The 20,797-nt window shown below is 45.9% G+C and overlaps 1 protein-coding gene across 2 annotated transcripts in view; it reads left to right on the forward strand.

Annotated features, from left to right (window-relative positions):
- Positions 1-20,797, forward strand: part of LOC309546288 (inactive dipeptidyl peptidase 10-like) — a 334,481-nt gene that overhangs the window by 87,576 nt on the left and 226,108 nt on the right. For both annotated transcript variants that reach the window (XM_082245881.1, XM_082245882.1), the window contains exons 3-4: positions 11,274-11,369; positions 15,215-15,309. In XM_082245881.1, coding sequence (XP_082102007.1) covers positions 11,274-11,369; positions 15,215-15,309 — 191 coding nt within the window. The remainder of the gene's footprint in view (positions 1-11,273; positions 11,370-15,214; positions 15,310-20,797) is intronic.

Raw genomic sequence — 20,797 nt, forward strand, 5'->3', positions numbered from 1 at the left:
CAGCCCTGGCCAATCCCTGGGAGAGGTGCCCAGATGATGACTGGGAGTCTGTATAAATACTCTGGGACTGAGAGCAGCTGGGTCTTTTTCCCGAGAAGGAGATCACAGCCTAAGGGGGGCTGCTTGCCCCCTTAGGTCATTCTGCCATGTGCCTGCAGGGTGTCGAGGCCTTAGGTGGGCTACTTTGAGGCCTGCTTTGCTAAAAGTTTCTGAAAGCTGACTGAGGGACTCACGTCTGAGGATCTAGTCTGGTATTACAGGGTGAAAGTGTTGCAAGGATATTAGAAGGAGGCAACCAATTTTCCAAGGACATTTGTAAGTACAGACTGGTAAGAACAATCCTAGAGACTTGTGTTGAGGCAATCTCTCGTGTGCTAGAATCAGCAGGTTTAAAGGGGACATTGTGTCCTGAAAAGCTTAGTCTATGTAATTCCTAGTGAAAGGACTGTCCAGAGAGGAAGAATAATCTCATTCAGTGGGGGAGAAAAATAGTGCTTCTAAGTGCAGTAAATAGGGTAGCACTTTAATAATAAAGATCTGTAACTCACAATTAAACACAGGAGCATCACTTTGTAGCACATTAAAGTCCAGCTCTACGGATCCCAGGGAAAGTATCCCTATGCATGCATCCCTGTCTTCCAGCTGGTGGTTCATGCGGGTGGATTCCAGCACTTACAGCTCGGTTTGGATAGCTGAGCACGCTAAAGGCTCTGGGATGACGTCACTTCCGGGTAAGGAGTGGAGGAGGTGGCTTCATATTCGGAGCATGCATGCTCCATTCTCAGTATAACTAAAGGCAAAAATTTTTTTAGTTTTGGATAGAGTGGAGAGGGATTAAAACTTGAGATCCACCAATTATCGGCAACACCGATATATCGGGGGCCGATATGCACTTTCCCCAATATATCGGAATCGGCCCCTGAGGTTACCGATATTGCCAATATTTAGGGAAAGTGCTTGTACCGGGGTGATGCCTGCCGCTAGAGGCATCAACCCGGTAACGGTGTCCATAGCCAACAGTCGGCTGACTTGTAATGACAACCGATGTGGCTGAGAAGCTGCTCGGCTGTCATGACAAGGAGCGGGAGGGGACGTCCTCCACCTCCCACTGCCTTCCTGCGGCTCGCCCGGGTATCCAGTCCCATCGGAAGAACCGGGCATCCTACCTCCACCGCCGCCGAAGAGAATACCCGGATCTCCATGTAAAAAAACCCGGAAGTGATGTCATGACATCACTTCCGGGTACTCAGCGCTTTATTTGGGCGTTTTGAATGCTTTTCAGTGCCAAGGAGGGGTGTGGGGTCTTTTAGACCCCCAGATCGCTTCACAAGAAGTACCTAAATAAAAAAAATATATATCAGTATCGGCATTAAAAAAACTATATCGGTCGATCACTAAGTAACCACCTCCCACCCAGGCCATTGTACATATACGGCCGGGTGGGAGTCTCGTCCTTCTGATCGGACGTTCCGGAACGTCCTTCAGAAGGAGAGAGATCGCGCCGCCGTGGGCACGCGCCACCGTGGGCACGCGCAGCGGCGCAATCTCGATGTGCCTGTGTCCCTCGGACACAGAGCAACAAGACTCGGCAGGAGGGCCCTGTGATTGGCCCTCCTGATCACATGACGGCTGTGTCCAATCACAGCCGTCATGTAATGTTAATACAGCCGTTGTAACGGCTTCGATCTCTTCTCCTCCTGACAGATCCTGTCAGTGAGGAGAAGAGCAGAGGATCGATTCTGCAGCCGGGGTGATCAGTGAGTATTTCTAATTACTCACTGATCACAGGGGGGGGTCTGTGCTGGTAATCAGATGATTGATTACCAGTGCAGCCCTGGGGGGAGGGGGTGCCACTAGAGCCACCAGGGATGCCCACCCATGACCACCAGGGATGCCCACCATGGCCACCAGGGATGGCAAACAGGGCTCAGAGAGCCTGCCAGTGGTGCCACCCTATTAGTGCTGCCCACCAATGCCATCTATCAGTGCTGCCCACCAGTGCCGTTATTGCCATCTATCAGTGTCGCCCACCAGTGCCCATTATTGCCCACCAGTGCTGCCTATCAGTGCCCATCAGTGCCCCCCATCAGTGCCGATCAGTGCCGCCCATCAGTGCCACCTATCAGTGCCCATCAGTGCCGCCTATCAGTGCCAATCAGTGCCAATCAGTGCCGCCGATCAGTGCCCATCAGTGCTGCCTATCAGTGCCCATCAGCGCTGCCTATCAGTGCCCACCAATGCTGCATATCAGTGCTATCTATCAGTGCCACATACAGTGGGTACAGAAAGTATTCAGACCCCCTTAAATTTTTCACTCTTTGTTATATTGTAGCCATTTGCTAAAATCATTTAAGTTCATTCTTCTTCCTCATGAATGTACACATAGCACCCCATACTGACAGAAAAACACAGAATTGTTGACATTGTTGAAGATTTATTAAAAAAGAAAAACTGAAATATCACATGGTCCTAAGTATTCAGACCCTTTGCTGTGACACTCATATATTTAACTCAGGTGCTTTCCATTTCTTCTGATCATCCTTGAGATGGTTCTACACCATCATTTGAGTCCAGCTGTGTTTGATTATACTGATTGGACTTGATTAGGAAAGCCACACACCTGTCTATATAAGACCTTCCAGATCACAATGCATGTCAGAGCAAATGAGAATCATGAGGTCAAAAGAACTGCCTGAAGAGCTCAGAGACAGAATTGTGGCAAGGCACAGAACTGACCAAGGTTACAAAAAGATTTCTGCTGCACTTAAGGTTCCTAAGAGCACAGTGGCCTCCATAATCCTCAAATGGAAGACGTTTGGGACGACCAGAACCCTTCCTAGAGCTGGCCGTCCGGCCAAACTGAGCTATCGGGGGAGAAGAGCCTTGGTGAGAGAGGTAAAGTAGAACCCAAAGATCACTGTGGCTGAGCTCCAGAGATGCAGTCAGGAGATGGGAGAAAGTTGTAGAAAGTCAACCATCACTGCAGCCCTCCACCAGTCGGGGCTTTATGGCAGAGTGGCCCGACGGAAGCCTCTCCTCAGTGTAAGACACATGAAAGCCCGCATGGAGTTTGCTAAAATACACCTGAAGGACTCCAAGATGGTGAGAAATAAGATTCTCTGGTCTGATGAGACCAAAATAGAACTTTTTGGCCTTAATTCTAAGCGGTATGTGTGGAGAAAACCAGGCACTGCTCATCACCTGTCCAATACAGTCCCAACAGTGAAGCATGGTGGTGGCAGCATCATGCTGTGGGGGTGTTTTTCAGCTGCAGGGACAGGACGACTGGTTGCAATCGAGGGAAAGATGAATGCGGCCAAGTACAGGGATATCCTGGACAAAAACCTTCTCCAGAGTGATCTGGACCTCAGACTGGGCCGAAGGTTTACCTTCCAACAAGACAATGACCCTAAGCACACAGCTAAAATAACGAAGGAGTGGCCTCACAACAACTCCGTGACTGTTCTTGAATGGCCCAGCCAGAGCCCTGACTTAAACCCAATTGAGCATCTCTGGAGAGACCTAAAAATGGCTGTCCACCAACGTTTACCATCCAACCTGACAGAACTGGAGAGGATCTGCAAGGAGGAGAGGCAGAGGATCCCCAAATCCAGGTGTGAAAGACTTGTTGCATCTTTCCCAAAAAGACTCCTGGCTGTATTAGATCAAAAGGGGGCTTCTACTAAATACTGAGCAAAGGGTCTGAATACTTAGGACCATGTGATATTTCAGTTTTTCTTTTTTAATAAATCTTCAACAATGTCAACAATTCTGTGTTTTTCTGTCAGTATGGGGTGCTATGTGTACATTCATGAGGAAGAAGAATGAACTTAAATGATTTTAGCAAATGGCTGCAATATAACAAAGAGTGAAAAATTTAAGGGGGTCTGAATACTTTCCGTACCCACTGTATCAGTGCCCATCAGTGCTGCATATCAGTGCTACCTATCAGTGCCCATCAGTGCTGCATATCAGTGCCACCCCATTAGTGCCACCCCATCAGTGCCACCCCATCAGTGTCTCCTCATCAGTGCCTGTCAGTGCGGCATCATCAGTGCTCATCAGTGCAGGAAAAAACGTATCTATTTACAAAATTTTATAACCTAAACAAAAAAACTTTTTTTTTTTTTTTCAAACTTTTCGGTCTTTTTTTATTTGTGCACCAAAAAAGAAAAAACCTTGCGGTGATCAAATACCACCAAAAGAAAGCTCTATTTGTGGGGAAAAAATGACATAAATTTGGTTTAGGTACAGTGCTGCATGACCGCGCAATTGTCATTCAAAATGCAACAGCGCTAAAAGCTGAAAATTGGTCTGGGAAGGAAGGGGGTTTAAGTGCCCAGTATTGAGGTGGTTAAAACACTGAAGGGAAGGGAACTCGGACGGCAACGGGACACAAATGGGAGAGACAAATCTTACAGTGGTTATAACCCTCCCTTGCTCTATCCAAAATGAAAAAAAAAGTTTTGCCCATAGTTCTACTTTAATCTCAACAAGTTTCTACTACAGAGCTCAGTCCATTGTTTACTTGTACAAGGACTTGCCTCACAGCTCAACAAGAGAAAGTTCAGTGTCCTCAAATCGTAGCTAAGGGTTATTGAAGTATTCTACCATTACCCACTACCTACTACTATCAAAATCCTACAATAAAGCGTCAGAAAAAGCATACCCCTAGAATGTCTACTGAGCCTGAAGAGTTGTGCTGCAAGGAAACTACTAAGAAAAGGTTTAGGGCAATATTCCTGGTGGCTGCTACATGCATAGACAGGCATATTTGAGGAGAAGCGTTTATAGACATTAAAAAAATAAATAAATCAAAGCACATTCAGGAGAAGAGCTTTTGGACAGAAAAAAAACACTTGACATATCTAAAAGTATTTCAATGCACCTAAACGCTAGACAAGTTTAGCACTCGAGTGTTCATTCACTTCAGTGGCCAGAATAGATAGATATTCTAACCAATGGAATCCATAGGCGCTTAAACATTAGATGAGCCTAAATGTTCCTAAACACATGTGCAACACACATATATATTAAGCTGCTCTGTCTTGCCAGGAGCAAAAGGCATTCAAAGAGAAATTCAAACGATGAGTGTGCATAGAGCCAAAATTTGTCCTTCTTGCTTCCCAAGCTTGGCTTGTAACATTATTCTAATTCATGTTCATCTTTCCGTTATATGCATGCATTTTCCACTTTACCAGAGTGATAATGCTATTCATTCTGCAGTGAAATCACAGAGCAGTGTTGTTACCCTGTGGGCAATGTAGGCTTAGGTCGACACATAGTTTAAAATGAATTTTTTGCAAGGCTCAAAGAAATTTAGGTCTAACACCTGCTAACACATTTAAGCAACTACAGCCACAGTTTAAATTACAAGTTTACTTTTAGTGAAATTCTACTCAGTGGCGTAGCGTGGGTTGTCAGCACCCGGGGCAAGGCAAGTCATTTGCGCCCCCTACACAAACCTACTAGACCACTACACAGACCTACCCCCCCCCCCATACACTGACACCTACACTAACCCCCCTTCACTTACCCCCACTACACTGACACATACACTGACCCCCCATACACTGACCCCCTACACTGACTCCCCCTTACATTTCTATACACTGACCCCCCCCATACACTAACACCCCCTACACTGACACCTATACAGACCCCCCTACACACTGACCCCTACACTAACACCTATACTGACACCCCCTACACTGACCCCCCCCATACACTGACAGCTACACTGACACCTATACTGGCCCCCTTACATTCCCACATACACTGACCCCCAATACACTGACCCCTACACTGACTCCCCCCTACATTTTCACATACACTGACCCCCTACACTGACCCCTACACTAATAGCTATACTGACCCCCCCCTACACTGACCTCCCCCATACACTGACACCTATACTGACCCCCCTACACTGACCACCACATACAATGACACCTATACTGACCCCCCTACATTTCCACATACACTGACCCCCCCTACACTGATCCCCCCCCATACAGTGGCGTAGCGTGGGTTGTCAGCACCCGGGGCAAGTTAAGTAATTTGCGCCCCCTACACAAATATACTAGACCACTACACTGACCTAGCTGACCACTACACAGACCTACCTGATTCCTACACTGACCTACCTGACCACTATACAGACACCTACACTGAGCTATCTTATTCCTACACTAACCTACCTTATTCTTGCACTAACCAACCTGATCACTACACTGACCTACCTAATCTCTATACTGACACCTACATGGACCTTCCTGACCACTACACAGACCTACCTGACAATTACACTGAACACTACACAGATCTACCTGTTACCTGCACTAACCTACCTGATTACTATACTGACACCTACAGAGACCTACCTGACCACTACACTGGCCAACCTAATTACACAAAATTAAATCAATGGGCTGCCTACATGCAGAACACAGGTAACAATGTTATAAAGCTAGGCTCATATCCTTCACATCACAATCCTGTCATTACAATAGTGTTCTTAGTCCCCCCTGCACATCACCTGTCTGTCTTCAGCCCACCTTCATATCCCCCCTCCTCCCCTCACATCCTTGTCATCACCCCCCCCTTTACATTCCTATCCTTATGCCCCTTTATATCATGCCCCTCCTCCTTCACATTTCTGTCCTCAGCCCCTCTCTGCATTCCTGTCCTTAGCCCCCTTTATATCACCTCCCTTCCGCCTTTACATTCCTGTCCTCATCCCCAGTACCCCTTTATATTCCTGTCCTTATCCCCAGTACCCCCTTACATTCCTGTCCTCATCCATTACCCCTTTACATTCCTGTCCTCATCCCCAGTACCCCTTTACATCCCTGTCCTCATCCCCAGTACCCCTTTACATTCCTGTCCTCATCCCCAGTACCCCTTTACATTCCTGTCCTCAGCCCCAGTACCCCTTTACATTCCTGTCTTCATCCACTGCCCCTTTACATTCCTGTCCTCATCCACTACCCCTTTTCATTCCTGTCCTCATCCCCAGTACCCCTTTACATTCCTGTCCTCATCCCCAGTACCCCTTTACATTCCTCTCCTCATCCCCAGTACCCCTTTACATTCCCGTCCTCATCCCCTACCCCTTTACATTCCTCTCCTCATCCCCAGTACCCCTCTACATTCCTGTCCTCATCCCAACTACCCCTTTACAATTCTGTCCCCCACTACCCCTTTACATTCCTGTCCTCACCCCCATTACCCTTTTATATTCCTGTCCTCCAGTACCCCTTAACATTCCTGTCCTCATCCCCAGTACCCCTTTACATTCCTGTCCTCATCCCCAGTACCCCTTTACATTCCTGTCCTCATCCCCAGTACCCCTTTACATTCCTGTCCTCAGCCCCAGTACCCCTTTACATTCCTGTCCTCATCCACTGTCCCTTTACATTCCTGTCCTCATCCACTACCCCTTTTCATTCCTGTCCTCATCCCCAATACCCCTTTACATTCCTGTCCTCATCCCCAGTACCCCTTTACATTCCTGTCCTCATCCCCAGTACCCCTTTACATTCCTGTCCTCATCCCCAGTACCCCTTTACATTCCTCTCCTCATCCCCAGTACCCCTTTACATTCCTCTCCTCATCCCCAGTACCCCTTTACATTCCTCTCCTCATCCCCAGTACCCCTTTACATTCCTGTCCTCATCCCCTAACCCTTTACATTCCTCTCCTCATCCCCAGTACCCCTCTACATTCCTGTCCTCATCCCAACTACCCCTTTACAATTCTGTCCCCCACTACCCCTTTACATTCCTGTCCTCACCCCCATTACCCTTTTATATTCCTGTCCCCCAGTACCCCTTAACATTCCTGTCCTCATCCCCAGTACCCCTTTACATTCCTGTCCTCATCCCCAGTACCCCTTTACATTCCTGTCCTCATCCCCAGTACCCCTTTACATTCCTGTCCCCCAGTACCACTTTACATTCCTGTCCTCATCCCCAGTACCCCTTTACATTCCTGTCCCCAAGTACCCCTTTACATTCCTGTCCCCCACTACCCCTACATTCCTGTCCCCCACTACCCCTTTACATTCCTGTCCTCACCCCCATTACCCTTTTATATTCCTGTCCCCCAGTACCCCTTAACATTCCTGTCCTCATCCCCAGTACCCCTTTACATTCCTGTCCTCATCCCCAGTACCCCTTTACATTCCTGTCCTCATCCCCAGTACCCCTTTACATTCCTGTCCCCCAGTACCCCTTTACATTCCTGTCCTCATCCCCAGTACCCCTTTACATTCCTGTCCCAAAGTACCCCTTTACATTCCTGTCCCCCAGTACCCCTTTACATTCCTGTCCCCCACTACCCCTACATTCCTGTCCTCAGCTTTACCCCATCTTCAGATTCCTGTTCTCAGCCCTCCGCCCCTCCCCCATCTTCAGATTCCTGTCCTCAGCCCTCCACCCCCCCCCCCTATCTTCAGATTCCTATCCTCAGCCCCCCCATCTTCAGATTATTCCTGTTCTCACACCACCCCCCCATCTCCAGATTCCTGTTCTCAGTCCCCCCCCCCCATCTCCAGATTCCTGTTCTCAGTCCCCCCCCATCTTCAGATTCCTGTCCTCAGTCCCCCCCCCCCCCATCTTTAGATTCCTGTCCTCAGCCTTCCCCCCATCTTCAGCTCCCTGTCCTCTGCTCCCCCTTCACAGCTTCCTCCACGATACTCACAGAGCAGGAAGCAGCTGGACAGCTCCGCATGGACGGCAGCAAGCATGAAGCTAACATCAGAAGCAGGGCAGCTCTGGAAGGAGGGCGGGATCTGCACAACTTTTCTAGGTAACCAGCTTGTGATTGGTTGCTAGCAACCAATCACCTGCGGGTTAACTTGAAGTCCCGCCCTCCATCCGGAGCTGTACTGGCTCTGATATTAGCCTCCCGCCGCCCGCCGTTCAGGATGGCTGAGCAGATGGCTGAGCGAGTGGGCTCCTAAATGGCAGCGGCGGCCGCAGGATGCGCGCCCCCCAGATTTTGCGCCCGGTGCGGCTGGCCCCCCCAGCACCCCCCACGCTACGCCACTGATTCTACTCCATGTACATACTTATCTTGCACCCCATTTTTGCTTTGTGCACTGGTCCAAATCATTTGGTGGAGGGGAGATTATGGCCTGGAGTTGTTTTTCAGGGGTTGGGCTTGGGTCCTTAGTTTCAGTGAAGGGAACTCTTAAGGCGTCAGCATACCAAGACATTTTGGACAATTTCCTGTTCCCAACTTTATAAAAACAGTTTGGGGATAGCCCCTTCTTGTTCCTACATGACTGCGCATCAACGCACAAAGCAAGGTACATAAAGACATGGATGAGCGAGTTTGAGGTGGAAGAACTTAACAGGCTCACAAAGTCCTGACATCAACCCAATAGAAAACCTTTGGGATGAATTAGAGCAGAGACTGTGAGCCAAGCCTTCTCATCCAACATCAGTGCCTGACCTCACAAATGTGCTTCTGAAAGAATGGTCAAACATTTCCATAGACACACTCCTAAACCTTGTGGGTAGCCTTCAAAAAAGAGTTGAACCTGTTGTAGCAGCAAAGGTTTGGCCAACTCAACACTGAACCCTGCAGGCTAAGACTGGGATGCCATTAAAGTTCATGTGTGTGTGTGAAGGCAGGCGTCCCAATACTTTTAGCAATATAGTGTGTTTATTTATATATATATATATGTATATATATAAATATAGCAGATGCGCCGCATTTCCAGCCGGCCGCCCCAGGATATTACACAGGCTCTCAGGGGGAGAAAGCCTGTCATCTCCTGTGGGGGCATCTCTCCCTCTTCTCCTTACTCCAGTGTACAGCGAGCGGCACTCACAAATCCATGGCCACCCGCTCTGCTCCCTCCCCTGCTTCTCTATTGGCAGGGAGAGGGAACCAAGGACTTCAGCAGCTGCAAAGGATCAAGCACCATTTTTAATCCGTGGAGAAAGACCACAGATTCAAGCATACTCTGGGTGGGAAAGAAGGAAGGACACCTGGGAGCAGGCAGACACCACAAGGCAGGGAGAAAGACTGAGCCTAGGGGAGAGGTGTTGCCTCCCGGGTCGGTATACTGTTTTATTCAAGCATCCATGGCCGGTCGTGGACATCCTGCCTGAGAGGGGATCTAAGGTGCATTTCCAGAGGCACCTGTACCGATGGCGTGAAGTGTTCCAGTTGTGAAGTAGCCAGTTGGCTACCTGAAGAGCCTGCCTGTTCTAGGACATTTTTCTTGGGCCTTGCAGGAAACAGAGACACTGCATGCAGACAACGTTGTTTATTTTTGCCTATACTTGCCAGAACCTGGGTCACACTGACACCCTGCCAAGCAGTCACAGTATCCGCCTTGCTATCCAGATATTGCCAGCATATACTGCATTTACATTCTACCAAATAGATTTCTAAGTGCACCAACTAAAGTGGCTAGCCAAAGATTCAAGGCCTTCTTCTTCCAAGGGACTGAAGTTATTAATGCTATACGGGCATGCACACACATACCCAGTGCTCAGTATATGCAGTGCATGAGCGAGGGTAGTCTGACTTGGGAGTTACGCCATTGATCACTAAACTAAGTGCAGTGATTATGGTTTTGTGGGCTTGTGGTGTCAGAAAACAGACGAGAGAGGTCTGACATAAGAGAGTGTCGTTCCTCTGTTTTTCTCCTGCCTGAACTCATAGAGCCCAATTTAAGTAGAGTGGTGACCAATTCATTATAGTGTTTGACATCTTGTGATCTGCTATTGTTAAAGTGTTTTGCCTCTGCGCTCTGGGTTTTTCACTGTTGTGGAATCACCTGACAGTACCAGTGAGTTATATTTCTTTTGATTCTCGGTCAATACTATACTGTTAATTTACTTGAGATATACTTGCCTACGGTTCAGATATACTGCTACTGTTTGCTACTACTTCACAGTAAAGACAATTTCTATGTCTTGCCATAATGTGTGTCTTTCATTGGTGGTGTTGCACTAACATTATTGCCAGGTGTGCCAGAGGGGCTGAGGCTGTTCTTAGGGTTGAGAGGCAGAGTACAGTACCAAACATATTCAAGTGGCTCCTGCGGGGGTAGCGCTATATATATATATATATATATATATATATATATATATATATATATATATATATATATACTGTATATATATATATATATATATATATATATATATATATATATATATATATATATATATATATATATGTTAGAATACAAATTCTGACAGGTGTTACAGGAAATCACTGCTTACCTGAACTGTGCATTTTCTTGATAGATAATCCAAAGCAACCTGAGAAGTCTCCTCTGATACTGTCTGATCTGGAATATTTGGAAGACCAGGTTGTTTTACGCCAGCTTTCATGGGCAAGTGGTAAGTAAAGTGAATATACCATGTTTGTTCAGATTTGTATATACAGTGAATCCGGAAAGTATTCACAGCGCTTAACTTTTTCCACATTTTGTTATGTTACAGCCCTATTCAAAAATTTATTAAATTCATTATTTTCCTCAAATCTCTACAAACAATACCCCATAATGACAACGGGAAATACATTTTTTTTTTTTAAATCTTTGTAAATTTATTTAAAATGAAAATTCTAAGAATCACATATACATAAGTATTCACAGCCTTTGCTCAAAACTTTGTTGAAGCACCTTTGGCATCAATTACAGCCTCAAGTGTTTTTGAGTATGATGCTACAAGCACGGCACACCTATTTTTAGGCATTTTTTCCCATTCTTCTTTGCAGGACCTCTCCAGCTCCATCAGGTTGGATGGAGAGCATCGGTGCACAGCCATTATCAAATCTCTCCAGAGATGTTCAGTTGGGCTGGGCCACTCAAGGTCATTCACAGAGTTGTCCCATAGCCACTCCTTTGTTATCTTGGCTTTGTGCTTAGGGTTGTTGTCCTGTTGGAAGATGAACCTTTGCCCCAGTCTGAGTTTGAGAGCACTCTTCAGCAGGTTTTCATCAAGGTTGTCTCTGTACATTGCTACATTCATCCCATTTCCCCTGATCCTGACTAGTCTCCCAGTTCCTGCTGCTGAAAACCATCCTGGTTTACATGGTTTTGGCCAGGTGATGAGCGGTAACCTGGTTTCAGACATGACACATGCCATTCAGGCCTAAGAGTTCAATCTTTGTTTCATCAGACCAGAAAATTTTGGTTCTCATGGTCTGAGAGTCCTTCAGGTGTCTTTTGGTGGGCTGTCATGTGCCTTTTAATGAGGAGTAGCTTCCGTCTGGCCACTCTACCATAGAGGCCTAATTGGTGGAGTCCTGCAGAGATGGTTGTTCATCTGGAAGGTTCTCCTCTCTCCACAGAGAAACGCTGGAGCTCTGTCAAAGTGACCATCAGGCTCTTGGTTACCCCCTAAATAAGGTCCTTCTCCCTGGATTGTTCAGTTTGACCCGATCTAGGAAGAATCCTGGTGGTTCCAAACTCTCTTCCATTCATGGATAATGGAGGCCACTGTGCTCACTGGGATATTCAATGCTGAAGAAATGTTTCTGTACCCTTCCCAAGATCTGTGCCTCAATATAATCCTGTCACGGAGGTCCACATACAATTCCTTGGACTTCATGGCTTGGTTTTTATGACATGCACTATTAACTGTGGGACCTTATATAGACAGGTGCGTGGCCATTCCAAATTGTGTCCAATCAGCTGTATTTACCACAGGTGGACTCCAATCAAGTTGTTGAACAACCTTAACAATGATCAGTGGAAACAGGATGCACCAGAGCTCAATTTTGAGTATCATGGCAAAGGCTGTGAATACTTATGTACAATGTGATTTTTTTTCATTTTTTATTTTTAAAAAACTTGCAAAAATTTCAAACAAACTTCTTTCACATTGTCATTATGGGTTATTGTTTGTAGAATTTTGAGGAAAATAATTAATTTAATCCATTTTGGAATAAGGCTGTAACATAACAAAATGTGGAAAAAGTGAAGCGCTCTGAATACTTTCCAGATTCACTGTATGTTAGATAGTTGTATGGTTTAATAATTGATATGTAAAATAATACGTTTTCATATCAGTTTTGGGTAGACAGTTGTAGGCTGAAGGGTGTCAAAGCTCCATTCAGGATGCAGCAATGGTAGTAAAAGGAGGGGAGGCGAGGTTGAGGAAAGATACACCACTGTTCTACTTAAAGGGGTTGTAAAGTCAGAAGGTTTTTTTATCTCAATGCATTCTAAAACCTTCTGTGTGCAGCAGCCCCCCTCAGCCCCTCTAACACTTACCTGAGGTCCCTCTCTGTCCAGCGATGTCCACGAGTGTCCAAACCAATCCGAGATTCTCCCTCCTGATAGGCTAAGACACAGCAGTGGCACTGTTGGCTGTCAATAAAAATCAGCGAGCCAATCAGGGGAGAGAAGGGATGGGTTAGTCTAATTGGACACAGGGAGCTGTGACTCACCTTGGGGGCAGCTGCTTGCTGTGGGGGCACTCACCAGGAGGGAGGGGCCAAGATCACAGCAGAGGGACCTGAGAAGAGGAGGATCCAGGCTGCTCTGTGCAAATCATCTGCAACAGGGCAGGTAAGGTATTTTTATAGGAAAAAAAAAAAGAAAAACTTTATAATCCCTTTAATGTAGGGTACAGCCAGTAGCTTCAAGGAGATCACCCTACTGTTGTCTCAAAGGGAAAGAGGAAGCTGGCTGGTGATATCATTGAGACATATAACTTTTATGTGGACATAGGCTTTAACGTATGTCTATGGTCAAAATGTAAAATCCTATATACATTTTCAAATTTACTTTCAGTTATTTCTAGCATACTCTTTTAATTTCGAATGAACTTGAAGTTTTTTAACTTATTTTGTGAAGAATCACGAACATTTACTTTTTGAATGCAGTGATACATATTAACCACTTGCCGACTGCCTAACGTAGATCTATGTCGGCAGGCAGCCCCTCACAGGCAAAGCGACGTAGGTCTACGTCGCTAGCCTGTGAGGTTCTGGGGAGCGAGCGCGCCGCCGGAGGCGCGCTCCCGCTAGCTCACGGACCCCCCCCGCGCATGTGCCCGGCGGACCCGATGTCTGCCGGGCACTCACGATCGTGCGTTAGAGCGGGAGAAAGGCAGGCGGCTAATGTAAACACAGCCGACTGTCATTCTCCCCTGTGTAAGAATGAAGATCATACGGTTCTACTATGTAGGAACCTTGATCTCTGTTCTTACAAAAGTAGCCACATCCAATCACAGTTAGAAACACCCCTCTAGGGACACACTTAACCCCTCCCTCTCAAATAAAGTTAACCCCTTCCCTCCCAGTGTCATTTTTACAGTAACAGTGCATATGTATAGCACTGATTACTGTAGTAATGTCACTGGTAACCCCAAAAGTGTCAAAAATGTCAGTTAAGGGTCCGATCTGTCCGCCGCAATGTCGCAGTCCCGCAAAAAAAATCGCAGATCGCCGCCATTACTCGTTAAAAAAAAAACACCAAAAATGACAAAAATCTTTCCCTTAGTTAGTAAACGCAATAACTTTTGTGCAAACCAATCAAAGTACGCTTTTTGCGATTTTTTTTTTTTACCAAACATATGTAGCAGAAAACAAATCGGCCTAAAATGTTAAAAAATTTTGATTTTTTTTTGGGGGGGAATTTCATATAAACAAATGTGAAAAATATTGTTATTTTTGCAAAATTGACGCTCTTTTTTTGTTTAAAGCGCATGATCAAAAAATCGCACAGGTGATCAAATACCACCAAAAGAAAACTCTGTTTGTGGGGAAAAAAGGACGTCAAATTCGTTTAGGTACAGCATCGCACGACCGCGCAATTGTCCGTTAAAGCAACGCAGTGCCGAATCGCAAAATAGGTCCTGGTCAGGAAGGGGGTAAAATCTTCCGGGGCTTAAGTGGTTAACAAGGTCTGTGAGTTGCAGACAGCAAGGTACCATGCAATATATAGTACTTAGAATTTAAAAGTAAACCAAAGGAAAGAAGACTGTAGGTGCTGCAAATTATGCAGATAATCTACAAAGGTATGTAAAGAGATGGCCAGCAGATAGGCTACACTCACATTATAAGAGCAGATTTTTCAAGTAAGCTTATACCGTATTGTCAAAAATAACTATAGTTTGTAATGCTACTATAATGTTCATGTAAAAAGGAAAAGTGTATGTCACAGTTTTTATCTCTTTTAAGCCATTGGTACTATAAAATAACTTTTTTATCAAAATGTATTCTCTTCACATAGATTCTGAAATTATTCTGGAGACCAGAGATGGGAATCTGATTCAACAGAATTTGGAAACAAAAAAATCCAATGTATTACTTAATAATGTCACCTTTGTAAGTATGTTCATAAACTGCTTATATCACCAAAAAATAAATGCTTGGTAAAACAACATGTTTATATTATATCTGGTTCCTCTTATTAACATACACTATATTGTCAAAAGTAATGGGACGCCTGCCTTTATACACACATGAACATTTAATGGCATCCCAGTCCTAGTCCATAGGGTTCAATATTGAGTTGGCCCACCCTTTGCAGCTATAACAGGTTCAAATCTTCTGGGAAGATTACCCACAAGGTTTAGGGGTGTGTCTATGGGAATTTTTGACCATTCTCCCAGAAGTGCATTTGTGAGGTCAGGCGTGTTGAACGAGAAGGCTTGGCTCTCGGTCTCCATGCTAATTCACCCAAAGGTGTTCTTTTGGGTTGGGGTCAGGACTCTGTGAAGACCATTCAAGTTCCCTCACCCCAAACACACTCATCCAGGTCTTTATGGACCTTGCTTTGTGCACTGGTGCGCAGTAATGTTGGAACAGGAAGGGCCAACCCCAAACTGTTCCCACAAAGTTGGGAGCATGAATTTGTCCAAATGTGTTGGTATGCTGATGACTTAAGAGTTTCCTTGACTGAAACTAAGGGGCCAAGCACAACCCCTGAAAAACAACCCCCGCACCATAATCCCTCCTCCACCAAATGATTTGAACCAGCCTTTCCAGAAGAGCGGAAGCTGTTATAGAGGCAAAGGGTGGGCCAAATCAATATTGAACCCTACAGACTAAAACTGGGATGCCATTAAAGTTCATGTGCGTGTAAGGGCAGGCGCCCCAATGCTTTTGACAATATAGTGTAATACTTATGTCAAAATGTGTTTCTCCTTTTGAAAAGAGTATTGGAAGGGTTAAAACTCCTGTCTTCCCCTCTAGGAAGATTCATCCTCTCTATTTGTCCTATTTAACCGTTGTCACTGGAACAGAAAGTAATGGAAAATCTGTTACTTATGCAGAAAGAGGGAGCCACCAGTTCTGGTAAACCTGCCTAAGGGCTCTTTCACACTATGTGTTCGTCGGATGGACTGCGTTTATCAGCGGATCGATCCCCCGCTGAGCAGGAGAATGACAGCTGTTCTCCGCACTGTGTGCAGAGACACAGCTGTCAGAGCCCCATACATCTCTATGGGGGAATCGGATAGGAACGGACCGTCGGTCCGTTCTCATCCGATCCGCTGGACGGATGGAAAATAGGGTTTCCATCCGTCCAGATTTGACGGATCGGATCGGATGTCAGCGGACGTGTCTCCGCTGACATCCGATGCCCCATAGGGATGCATGGGGGGACCGTTCAGATCCGCCAAAAAAACTGACAGGCGGATCTGAACGGTGGCCTGTGTGAAAGGGGCCTAAGACTGAAATATCTCCAATGGCAAACATGCTGAAAAGAGACTGACTCAAACTTTGACCATTCCTAAGTATATCGAAAAATTAAAAATGCCTTTAGATACATTTAAACTGCTTATAGACATATTAATTTTATGTCAGTTGTAAAATAAATGCTATCTTCCCCAAATGTGCATAGCAATAAATTATCTCCCAGCAGTTTAGAAGAAACCAATAATCAGTAAAAAAGCTGTAAAAAAAAAAAAAGGGGGGAAATATCTCTTGTGATTATCAGGTTCTCTGCAAGCAGCTTTATTCAGTAAAGCATGACAAATGGCAGTGCGGATATTCAGTGATGAAAAGCAATCGACAGTCGTTCATTAAGAAATCTTTTCACAGCTCTGACAATTGCTACCCTCTGATCGGCTGCCATGGGTTACTGGTTAATACCCTTGCCCCTATTAAAAAAGCCTGTTGTTGTGTCATAAGCATAGCCTTTAATGTCTTTATGTTATATTCCTAATAAGAAAAGTGTGTGTAACTTTTGGCTAAGTGAAAGATCTAATAAAGTGTATCTGAAATCCCCCAAAAATGTAATATATTGCAGCTCACCAGGTCTTAGACGATGTGGCTGTTTTATTTAATTTTTTAGGCTTTTTCCTTAATCTTTTATCTTATAATGCCTAGAAAAACGTATTTCCTGTATTTTCCTGTCTACACTTACTTTGATCTGGCTTGTCCACTCTTCTCCTTTTCCTGCAGTCATAACCCAAATAAAGAGAGAACTTCATGGCCAAATTTGTGGAACCCAAATTTATTAAACCATTTCATACATTTAAAACCTCTGCAATGCAGTTCCTGACTTCTTGCAAGTGGAGGCCCATCTATTAGGGGCGCAGGGGTGCATCTATGCATCTGGCCCCCTAATCTACATACGGAGTGCCGGACGCATGGATTCCAATAGGAGATTTTTTTTCTATTTTTGAAGCACGTGATTAGAGTCAGAGGCTCTAATAGGCTTCAAAACAGAGTGGGCTCAGGGCGCATAGCACACCCAGTTGTGTGACAATAGCAAATAAATATTCGCTATTGTGACACTGATTCTCCTCCCAGCAAATCAGGAAGCAGGTCCTGAGACCCATTTCCCTGATTGGCCAAAAGGAGAAGCAATCCTATTAGCCAAGGAGGAAGAGGGAGGAGACACATGGCCGGAGGAGAAGCACGGGAAGCCCGGTGGACCGACCCACTAGCCGCCATTGTCTCCAGGGATGGCTCACCCGCAGCGGCTCAGCCATCCAGCACTCTCGGACAGGGGAGGGAGGGGGAGGGGAGATCGGAGTCATCCTGGGCAGGACATCTGCCTCCTAAGGCAAGGGGGCTGTCCATCTCCCATGGGGGGGGGTTGATCCCCGCATTCATGTCCATCTCCCGGTGGGGGGAGAGAAGAAAAAACCCCAAGTTGGTGGGACTATGTAGGCGACTGGACACCCAGTCGCCTACATAGTCCCACCAACTTAGGGGTTTTTCTTCTTTTCTACACAACCGGGATGATGGCCACTGGCACCTAGGTACTAAGTGATGGGGAACCATATATATCTCCCGGGGGGTGTCATTGGTTTGCTGCCCCCCCCCCCAAATTATCGAGCTGCTTCTTGCCTGCTGATCCTGCCCAGTCTGCCTCCACGCCTGCCAATCCGTTCCAGTCCACCTCCACGCCTGCTGATCCAGCCAAGTCCACCTCCATGCCTGCTGATCCGGCCCAGTCCGCCTCCACGCCTTCTGATCTGGCCCCAGTCCACCTCCATGCCAAATCCAACATGTCGAATGACATCACAGAGATCAATAATGAGACAATAATTTTGGGATCCACCCAAATGCCTGCCTGCCTATCAGCTGGCTAAGCCTCTCAGCATGCTATTGAGAGCCTGAGTCCGAGTCAGTCACCCCCCCCCCCTCCTAATTAAGAGCTTAGTGCTCCATTGAGTGCTGGAGGGCAGAGCAGAGAGCCAGTAACTGACAGTCAATGGCTCTTTGCTCACTGGAGACCGAGAACTGAGCAATCAGCAGGCTTTAATTACTCAGTTCTTGGTGTAGAGTCGGTGAGATACAGGTGCCGCATCGTATTGATGCTGCAGCCATCTAGGTGAGTATGGATGTTTGTTTTTTTTTGTAAACCCGTACTGCTCTTTAAAATGATATCTGTGCCCCAGTGTTCTGTCTGTGAGCTGTATCTCTGCCTGATCCTGTATCCTGAATTGCATTTTACAGAAAATTACAGTGCTGCAGATTGAAAAGTACAGGTCATTTTTAATAACATTCAATTGCAATATTGCTTGTGCCGCAATTGTATATGCAATGCTATCTGCTAATTTTTTCTTTTCCTACGAAAGTTAAGTTAAACTTTAACCATCCAATTTGTAGCCTGTGAAATTTAAATTTTCCAGGTGTAATGACAGTAGCCTCATTGCAGGTTCAATGTCTACTTTTGGCAATTGAGCATTCTTCTCCATTTCCCTCACCAAGCCTTTTTCATCCTGAAAAAACTGGACCCGGCACACCTTGTTCACTATGGCACAACTCACTGACCGACTATAAGGAAAGGTATTGTATCAACAAGTCATTACCACTTTCCTTGGGCACCAACTCCCAATGGTGACACAACCAAACCCTTTATGGGTGGATTTTGTAAGGAGCATGCCATCCTGCAAAGGCTGACCCTCACAAATTTCAAATTCTCCTGTTTTCTGACCTTCTCAAATTTTCCAGACACTGAAAATTTAAAACTTGGTTCAAATCCTTCCCTGATCAATTCAGCGACCTCCTTATATGGGTATTTTTTGTAGGCAACGGGCTAGATTGTACACAATTATAGCTGCCACCACTCTTTCCATAGGCATGAAAAGGCCTAGGGGACGTGCCATGGTCTTTCCTCCCAGAATGTAATGCGCCTGATTGCACTCTGGGTCCCTAAACCAAATGTTCCTTGTTGGGTCTGGAAAAAAGGAAGATATCCTGCACACTCGGTCTGACTTAAAATAGTTTGTGCCAAGTGGTGGTGTAACTACCCAACATTTTGGGGGAAGTGTGTGCCACTGAAAATCCGCTTTCATTTCTTGTCCATTGTGCCTGCCCACCAAAGTCTCTTGGCTGGAGGCTCAATCTTCTGTTTGGGAACTTCTGTCATCCTGCTCTGCTGTACATGCTGAGTTTGCACCACCGCCTGCACCATAGGTCCACTGTGGCAGATTTTGCATCCCAGACAACACTCAGGGAAGGAGAATTTTATTGTGGACCAAGGAAACATTTACAACTATAGGAGCTTTTTCACAGTCAGAAGTGATAGCATGACCTGTGGGGTTTCAATCCAGGTTCTAAAATTTGAGAGGGGGAGCAGCTCTTCTGAATTGTCCCTCTCTCTCATTCTGTAGATCAAGCTCCTTGCTTGCTGGCTTTTCCGAAGTGCAACAATGCTGGCAAGGGACACTTGACAAATTCCCTTTGCAACTCTGCATGCTATCCAGCCTCAGTGCCCCCCTGTTGCCTCATTCACTTTTTACTGCTCTGCTAGTCATTCTGCCTGAGCTTTTTCCTGCCCTCCATTCGCTTTTCTCCGCAGGGACTGCACCTCCCCCCCCCCCCTTACATGTTGCCTGCTGATGGGGCATCCAGCGCTATCTTATGCACTCCACATGCCCACTAACAGCAGCCATTACCATGTAAACAAGTGACCACTGATACATAGAAAATGCATTTGTGTCAGGGACTCCAACTATAACAGGCTCTGACACTCCAAAATATCTTTGGGGACTGCAACTGTTGTTGCACAGGCTGGACATCATCTACATTACATGGATTTATGAGACTAGTGGTTTTCAAAGGAGATAAAATTGTGTATCTTCAATCCTTCTCTCCTTTACAGCCTTTTCAAAGTACACAATTTAGATGGTATTTTTCAGCTTCCAGGAGATGCGAGACAGGGATCTGATGTCATGTACTGTATAGCACAGCACTGTGTGTAATCTGGGACCTCAATGAAGAGAAAGGACACACACTCCTTTACACAACCTCACTGAGAAACATACACATCTGAGGCTTTGAATCATCAGCTGTGTGCGGGGCTGGGGCTTGGGGGAGGTGGGCTATCACCCAGGCCTGGTGTGTGGAAAAA

The sequence above is a fragment of the Pelophylax lessonae genome (assembly GCF_965119305.1).
Source record: "Pelophylax lessonae genome assembly, chromosome: 2".
Taxonomy (NCBI): Eukaryota; Metazoa; Chordata; class Amphibia; order Anura; family Ranidae; genus Pelophylax; species Pelophylax lessonae.